This window comes from Eubalaena glacialis, chromosome 10 (assembly GCF_028564815.1).
Source record: "Eubalaena glacialis isolate mEubGla1 chromosome 10, mEubGla1.1.hap2.+ XY, whole genome shotgun sequence".
Classification (NCBI taxonomy): domain Eukaryota; kingdom Metazoa; phylum Chordata; class Mammalia; order Artiodactyla; family Balaenidae; genus Eubalaena; species Eubalaena glacialis.
Genome location: NC_083725.1, coordinates 756,471 through 765,515, shown reverse-complemented (window position 1 = coordinate 765,515; position 9,045 = coordinate 756,471). Strand labels below are relative to the sequence as shown.

The window sequence follows — 9,045 nt, the reverse complement described above, 5'->3', positions numbered from 1 at the left end:
CCCGTGGAAGGAAGAGGCCTGTGAGACGGGCTAGGGGGGGCCTCCACCTCCCTCCTTTCTCCCATCCGAAGGGAAGTAGCTGCCCACAGGAGTGATTTTAAAGAAAAAAAAACTTACTTCATGAGTAATATTTCCAGATAAAAAGTGCCAGGCACGTAGGAGGAACTTATTATACATGTTTGAAAGGAAAGAATAAGGAAATTTTGCCAGCCTCCAGGTGGGGTGGGGAGCTTGGTGACCACGCCGGACCACAGCCGAGAGCCACGGCCGGCTGTCAACGTGGCATCGCGTCTCCTCCCTCAGCGTGCTCCTTCCCGCCCACCTGTGAGGACAGAGATGCTGTCTGTACACGGGAACCTTAAACAGGAAACAGGTGCAGCGCCCCTGGGGCTGAGAAGGCGTAATTACAGCTTTTCCAGACCATTCGCCACCGACAGCGTGATCTCTGGGCACTGGCTGGGAAGACTCTCTTCCAAAGTGGGGAGCCCGCCGCGGTGCCGGCCGAGGCAAGGCCACGGGACAGCCGTGGGGGGCAGGCCAGTCATCCCGCCCCTCTGGGCAGGACCGAGGCAGACTGTGGCCACCTCTAGACCCCTGCACGGTGCACACTCGCCGCCGAAACAGAGGACTCCACGGAGGCCCCTGGGGATCGAGCGCCTGGGCCAGAGTCAGAAGACCTGCTTCTGGTTTCAGCCCTGCCTTGACCTCGGCGTGTGCCCTGAGCCCGGGTTTTCGTCTGTCTTCTGGAAGGGGGCGGCAACACATCCTGAGGCTTGGGAGGATTTCACGAGGTGCTACACGCGAAGGCTGAGCACAGGGCCGGGCCAGCCCACGGCCCCCTCTGGCCCTGCCCAGAAGGCCCTGCCTCACTGAGCGACGTGCCTCCGTGACCTGGTGGAGGAGACTGGCCCCTGGATGTCCACCCCCAGCTCTGTCCCTGAGTCTCTGGCCGTGAATCTCACCCCTAACCCGTCACCTGATGAAAACAAGAGGCCTTGGGCAGGAGGAGCCCAGGAAGCTGCGTCCGCTGTGGGCAGACGAAGTGCCTGTCCTCTGGAGGGAGCAGGACGGGGCGGGGCAGGCACGCACTGGGGGAGGAGGCCGGGGGTCTCCAGATTCTCTCCAGGTCTGCAGTTTGTTTGCTTGCTTGGTGAGCGGTTGAAGCAGGGGCTAAGGGGACAGGGGGACACTGGTGGTAACGTCCCACGACACCACACTTGCACTTAACATCTCCTCTTGTCCGAGAGCCCAGAAAATCCCGGTCGGATGTGACACCTCTACCAGGAAAGGCTTTGCGACAAGGCCAGTCTGCTGGCTGGAGGCCTGTGGCGGCATCATTAGTACCTTCCCGGGGTGACCAGCCATCCGGGGACCGAAGTGTTCCCAGGACGTGGGACCTGGGTGAGTGTGACAACCAAGACAGCCCTGAGCACCGCAGTGGGCTGGTCCCCATCCTCCCCATCCCAGCGAGCCCCTCCCAGTCATTCCAAACCAGCCTTCCTGCTCGAAGCCCTCCAGCCCGTACCTCCCTCCATCCCTGCTTGCAAGAGAGAGACAGGTGGGCAAGGCTGTGCCCGTCTGTGTCTTGGGCACTTTCAGGGCAGGACTAGTCCTTCTAGAAGCTGAGCTGGGTTAAGGACTGAAGGTGGACTCCAGAGGTGGGTGAGAAACCAGAGGCCTGAGCCATTTTATTAATGAAAAACCAGCCACTTTGTTTACAAAGCTGGGCCCAGCCCCTCAAAGTCTCCCCCTCGGGACTGCGGGTTCCTACTTCCTGGCTGTGATGGCTGTGACAAGCTGCTAACAGATCTGATGAAAACATGTGTAATTTAGACACAGCAGCAAGGTGGTGGTCTCCTCCCTGGGCCTGCGTCCCGGGGGTCTCCTCTGCCCCCTCACCAAAGGAGCTGAGGGCCAGGACCAGGGCTTAGCAGCCTGGGTCAGAACCTTGGGTCTAAGGATCTAAGATGTTTCCTACTTTCAGAGCATTTACGCCTTTCTAACTGCGATAGTCCTTACCTCATTTTTTTTCCAGAAGAGTTTTATTTATTTATTTTTCCAGCTTTACTGAGATGTGATTGACACGGAACATTGTGTAAGTCAACTCATCACTTCGTACACCTTGAACACATCACCCCTTGACCCCGCTCAGCCTCCTGAGCTCCAGCCCCCTTGTGAGCTGCACCAGGTCCAGCCTGTCTGTTTGCCGCTCAACAGCATCATCCAACAAGCCTGCCAGGCTCTGTGGCGGCCCAGGCAGGGGAGGAGAGAGTCACGGCCACATCCTGATGGGTAAAGCCACAGGCTCCAGTGACCTGAGACGCGGCCCAGATGTCCCCGCCCCCAGGGGCCCCAATTTATCCATCTCAGCCAGGCCTGAAGCCAGAGGAAATACCTTTCAGGACAGACTGTACCTGCAGAGCTGTCGGCGAGAACTCTGTGGGTCTCTAAATGCTGCGCTCGTTCAGACAGATACCAAAATATAACAGAGGTGTCAGCTTTTTAAAACTGCATCTTCTATAGTATTCTCAAGTTAAAGGCGCTTACAGCAACATCACGTCCTCTGGGTGATTGCCTGCAAAGACCACACACGCGCGCACACACACACACACGCGCGTCCACACACACATGCGCACACACACCAGTGCTGAGGATGGGTGGGCTGAGGTTCTTCCCACAGTCCTTCTAAGTTATCAGCACTGACGGAGAGACAGATGTCGGAGAGGCAAGTGCAAAGGACAAGGACCCCCCTAATCAATTGCGGTGACCTTTTTTTTTTTTTTTTAATTTTATTTATTTATTTATTTATGGCTGTGTTGGGTCTTCGTTTCTGTGTGAGGGCTTTCTCTAGTTGCGGCAAGTGGGGGCCACTCTTCATCGCGGTGCGCGGGCCTCTCACTATCGCGGCCTCTCTTGTTGCGGAGCACAGGCTCCAGACGCGCAGGCTCAGTAGCTGTGGCTCACGGGCCTAGTTGCTCCGCGGCATGTGGGATCCTCCCAGACCAGGGCTCGAACCCGTGTCCCCTGCGTTGGCAGGCAGATTCTCAACCACTGCGCCACCAGGGAAGCCCTGCGGTGACCTTTGAATCATCGTGACAGAACAATTCTTATTCCAAACAGGAAGCGTAACTCTTGATGGCAAACCGGAGGACCTGGTCTGTGGGACTCGAGCCACACTCCCGAGCATCGTCCATTACGATTTCTCTGCGCGGAGGCCACCGAGAAGGGTGCTCACGGGAACTTGACATGTGTCACTTTGTCACTTACTTTTTTAAAAAGCCTTGAAACACACAGGTATTAACACCTGTTTTAACAGATATTAACACCTGTTTTACAGATGACGGGGTAGTGGCTTAGAGAGGTTGTGGGGAGATTGGGGGTGTAGGCCCTGCGAAAAGGCTGAAGATGGAGGTTGCTTTCAAAAATACAAACCCTGCTTGAAGCTTCTACAGCTTCTCATGCACTGAGACCGAGTCCCGAGGCCGCGTGTGGCTGGCGAGGCCCCGCCCCAAGCCCATCCACGCCGCCCTCCTGTCACCCTGCCGCACCTGGCTGGCACCTCCTTGGGGCCGCCCCCCCCAAAGGTGACTGTGGGAATGAGGAAGAGGCGTCCACCCTGGACGGTGCCGGCCGTGCAGGCCCTCAGCCCGGAGAACAGGCTGGACTCGGCTGCCATCCCTCCCACAACAATCCCCAGAGCCGTACAGAGCAGCCCCCAAGCTCAAATATTCCTCAGAGATGCCCCCGGCCCCTAGTACTTGCTAAGTCATGATTGTATTTTTTACGTGTTTATTGGTTCATATTTGTCATCACCCTCTTGGCTCAATGAGAACAGGAACTGTACTTGACTGAGATCCATGGTACATACTAGGAACTAAATAAATATGAATTACATAAATAACTGAAAGAGTGAATGAAACAGCAAGGTATGCTCAGATTAACTAGGTCACCTGTCGGATTCCAAGAGCGTCTCCGATTAGGGTAAAAGACTCTCTGATGAGATGGACGGAACAGCCCCAACCAGACGATCTGGACCTCCCCCCTGTGCTCAGCGTCATATTCTGAATTTCCAGAATCGCTCTACTTGCTCACAATTATTTCCCCAGTGGGGACCACAGTCCCTGACACACGGTAGGTACTTAATACATTTTTGTTAAATGAACAAATGTTTCTGGCAAGTGTGGTTTCAAAGCAGTCACATTTCTGTGTTTAAGCCAGAGTCCTACTTCCTTGATCAAATATTAACAGAAAATCATACTTTCTGGAAATTATCAGAACGATCCCTAGAAAATTCAGGGTCTGAGCATTCAAACATCAGGATGTTAAGTGAGTAGATCTTGCTGTCCTGGTCTCTTTACAAATAACAATAATACAATGCACACAGTAAATGCAAATAATCTCCAACCAAATCCAGTCTCCACCATTTTCCATCATATGCCCTTCGGAAAAGCATCTTCCCTGAGCCTCAGTTTACGCGCCTATAAATGCAGGTAATAAGGATGCCTACCACCTAGGGGAGCTGTGAGGATTAGGCTAGGTTTCTCCCGGTACATGCAAGCAGCTACTATTATAATTGCTTGAACAGAAGGCATCACTTCAGAAGGAAGCCGTATACGGCTCTGAGAAAATATTGTAGAAAAGTTTTCCTGACATCATTCTATATACAGAAAAAAGTCAGGCAATTCCTTGAAATGTGCTGCCCTAATGAGAGTATTCCCTCCTGATGCCACTTCTCTGGCAATCAACGATCCAGTTTGAGGTGGATTCTGATTGAAATTACAAAAAAAAAAAAAAAAAAAAAAATTGGCAACAAGAATGTATATTGCAAAACAAAATGTGTTGCTTTTAAAGTGATTTTGGAGCCTCAGTAATTAGTCTAGCAAGTTCCAAAGATACATTCTGTAGCTGTCATTCAGTATTTGTTTCCTTTGGTTATCTGCCTTTCTTTTAAAATAAATACATAAATAAAAATAAGCTGGGGAAACATGTGTTCTGAAGCTGCCTGGGATGGCAGGGCCCCGGCCCTGGTGGGCTCTGTTTTAGGAGGAGCCCCCTTGGATCCCACACCCTGTCTTCCTGGCAGGCTGCTCTTGGGTCACTTCTCAGCTCTGGTGACTGCTGAAACAAGACAGATGCTGCTGTACAAAATAACTTGAGAACATACCAGAGCCTGTTGCTTCCAGCACTTGGAAAATCTTGACATTCAAATATGCAAATATTTTATGGCACGAAGCGAAAAAAAGGAGAGAGAAGGAGCTGGAAAGTCACATTTGAAATGAAACATACTCGAGATGTAAGCAAACTCGAGTTTACACTCTGGATTATAATTAAACTGGTGCTATTATCAGGGAAGACCTCGGAATCAGCCGCGATCCGCCCAGGGGGTCCCCTGCGTCTGCCAAGCCACCCACTGGGCCCTCAGCCCCTCCGGGATGGCCGGCGCGGCACACGTGGGGCCGGTGCACCTCCTGCTCTGCCGGCCCCCAGCCCCGCTGGCTCAAAGGGCAGCCGGCAAGTGAGACCACTGTCTTCCCCCATTTTCAACAGCGTGATATGTACGTTGATTTTAAAAAGCAGGATGTCTTCAAGGATGTGGATTAAAACTCTGTCACGCATCCAAGTCCTCATAAACTCTGAGTGCTCTTCTAGGAGCTGTGCAGATGCACACGGCGGATCTTACCCTCAAACGGTGGCGTGAAAAGAAAACCAAACCGGAAGTCCCAAACCAATCTGGTCACACCGTTAACAGCTGAGCTAATTCGATCAGTCTCGTGACTTTTTAGTCTCCGTCTCCTCAGGTGTGTTAGAGGAGCTCGTCTAGAAGATTCCAAAGCTGCCTTCCCGATCTTGGGTTCTGCGAACAATGGTAGTGGGAATGTAACCGAGCAGGACCGTATGGGGCCTTCCCGGGACAGGCCCTCGCCCGTATCCTCCGCTGGGCTCCTCTCTGAAGTAGCCACATCATAGTATCCGATGCACACTTCCTGAGCTGCTTTACAGATGCTAAAACCACCACCAAATGGAAGGTGTTAACTACCTGATGACCGTGAGCACATAGTCCCCAGGCCTCCTGGAGCCTCAGGATTGATAATGTTAGCCCTGTGACCTCACCATCAACCAACCAGAGAACTGTGCACCAGCTGCTCGCAGGCCCTGCGACCCGCCCCCCTCACCTGGCCTCTAAAAATGCTCTGCTGAAAGCCTTTGGGAGTTCGGGGGGTTTTGGGGGCATGAGCCACCCGTCTCCTTGCTGAGCTCTGCAATAAACCTTTTTCTGCTCCAGACTCCGATGTTTCGGTATTGTTTGGCCTCACTCTGTGTTGGGCACATGAACTTGTGTCTGGTAACAGGAAGACTGGAACCAGGCAGATTCTGGTCTGAATGATGGCCTCATGATTTCCTCGTTTATGTGAAGTTGGCAGGTTGCTTAAGAGAATGGACCCTGGTTCTCATCTGTAAACAGGGATAACAGCTCCCATCTCACAAGGTCACCATAAAGTTGAAATGTAACTTTGTAAGTAATGCATTTGCCATAGAGTAAATTCTGGTTTTGAGACAGGCTGGGCCCTGGGCCCTTTGCTGCAGGACCTGCACCTGGACAAACATCTCCTTGAGCAACAGATACAAAGAAACTATAAGGGGCTAAAAATAACTGCACACCTATGCAGGGGGCCAAATTATCAACAAGAAGATACAGAAAGGCCACAAACCAACAGCCACTTCTGAGGTGGGCGGGGGGCGCACGGCAAGAGCAGGGTCCTGTGCACGATCCCTGCACACACATCACCAAGGGGGTGGGCAGACCACCTAAGCCCCCCCTCTGGCCAGACCCTTGGATCCATCCCTACCCTCATCCCATTTAAGGGAGCAGCCTGCCCTCCTTGGGGAGCAGCAAGGGCACCTGTTACTTGCCTACACTCCCTGTGCTGCAGGGGCCCCAGTAAAGCCTTGCCTGAATTTCTCCTCTGGCCTCTGATCAATTTCTATTGATTAATGAGTCCAAGGACCCAGGTCATTAACAGTTTCATTCCCTCCTTCTTAGAATTTCTTCTCCTTTGTCACGGAAGCCACAGAATTCAGCTAGATGAGAGAAGTGAGAGTTTGTGGCTGGGAACCTGCAACGGTGACCCCATGGGTGCCGTGTTCCAGACACCCGAGGTAACTGTGAAGGTCTAGGCTCAGATCCAGTCATCCATGGGACTAGTCACTTAACTGAAAGACCAGCCTCGGCGCTTTTTATATATAATTTGCCATCCTCTGATGCCAGATGCGCTTTCGGTGCCCCACCATCATCAGGTGGTGTGTATTTAGCGAATAGCAGTAATTTTTATTATCAATCTAGCAATAAGGGGTAAACTTTACCACCTGACTTCCCCTCCCCATTAAATCACATGAAGATATCCAGAAATGAGTTTCATTGTGGGTTTTTTTGAAGCGTTAAAATTTTTATTTTATATGCAAAGAGTTAGTATTGTTTCTGAGGAAGATATGCTTGATGACCCATTCAAGAAGTTCACACCTAGTCCAACCTAATGAAGCTGATGTCCTTCGCGTACTGGCAGAAACACTGGCGGTGTATATTGAGGCCGTATTTCCGGATCACACCGTGCCGGTTTGAGCGAGAACCCTGGCCGAATTTTCCCAGATGGCTCCAGTAGAGCTGCTGGTGACCCATGTTGCTTTCTCAGCTGCAATGAGGCAAAAGCTCATTGCGGTTTTTCTGTTTTTGTTTCTTTAATAAATTTATTTATTTATTTTTGGCTGCGTTGGGTCCTCATTGCTGCCCATGGGCTTTCTCTAGTTGCGGCGAGCGGGGGCTACTCTTCATTGTGGTGCGCGGGCCTCTCATTGCAGTGTCTTCTCTTGTTGCGGATCACGGGCTCTAGGCTTGTGGGCTTCAGTAGTTGTGGCACACAGGCTCAGTAGTTGTGGCTCACGGGCTCTAGAGCACAGGCTCAGTAGTTGTGGCGCATGGGCTTAGTTGCTCCACGGCATGTGGGATCTTCCCGGACCGGGGCTTGAACCCCTGCCCCCTGCATTGGCAGGCAGATTCTTAACCACTGTGCCACCAGGGAAGCCCCTCACTGTGTTTTAACTTTATCAGTAACACTTATTTGACAGATACTGAAATTCATTGATTTAATTAATTCGGCTGATTCCTCTGGCATTTGCTCCATATTTTTTTTTTTTTTTTAAATTATTTATTTATTTATTTATGGCTGTGTTGGGTCTTCGTTTCTGTGCGAGGGCTTTCTCTAGTTGTGGCAAGCGGGGTCCACTCTTCATCGCGGTGCGCGGGCCTCTCACTATCGCGGCCTCTCTTGTTGCTGAGCACAGGCTCCAGACGCGCAGGCTCAGTAATTGTGGCTCACGGGCCCAGCTGCTCTGCGGCATGTGGGATCTTCCCAGACCAGGGCTCGAACCCGTGTCCCCTGCATTAGCAGGCAGATTCTCAACCACTGCGCCACCAGGGAAGCCCTCCATATTTTTTAATACTGAGACAAGCTATTTACCAGGCACTATGCTAAGCCCACAAAATAAATGAGAGGAACATTCTTCAGTTTGATTGGATAAAGGAAGGCTGATTTATCAACAGGCTCGGCTCCAGTAAAAGACATTATTGGGAAGGGCATGGTGAAAGAAACCCCATCATAGAGAAACACACCGTATCAATAATCTACTGCTGTTTAACAAACCACTCCGAGAAAGAAACAGTGGCTGAAAACAATAAACATTTATCGTTCCGCACAGTTTGTGGAACCCAGGAGGAAGCCGACAGCAGCTCTGCTGGATGGTCCCGGCTCAGGGAGTCTCTCCTAAGGCTGCAGGCAGGTGTCAGCCAGGGCTGCGTCACCTACAGGCTTGACTGGGGCTGGAGGACCCACCTCCCGGCGGCTCAGTCACACGCCGGGAAGTTCCCCTGGTTTTTGGCAGGAGCTCGTGCCTGGTAGGCCCCTCCACGGGGCTGCTGGGCCACCTCCTGACGAGGCAGCCGGCTTCCCACGGCTTCCCCCTTCTGTGCCTCTACAGCTTCCGACTGGGCAC

General features: G+C 52.1%; 1 protein-coding gene across 1 annotated transcript; it reads right to left on the bottom strand.

Moving 5' to 3' along the window:
- Positions 1-7,519: 7,519 nt before the first annotated feature.
- Positions 7,520-7,675, bottom strand: LOC133099232 (small ribosomal subunit protein uS14-like). The gene has a single exon (XM_061202757.1). The coding sequence runs from the start codon at positions 7,673-7,675 to the stop codon at positions 7,520-7,522; it is 156 nt and encodes a 51-aa protein (XP_061058740.1).
- Positions 7,676-9,045: the final 1,370 nt, after the last annotated feature.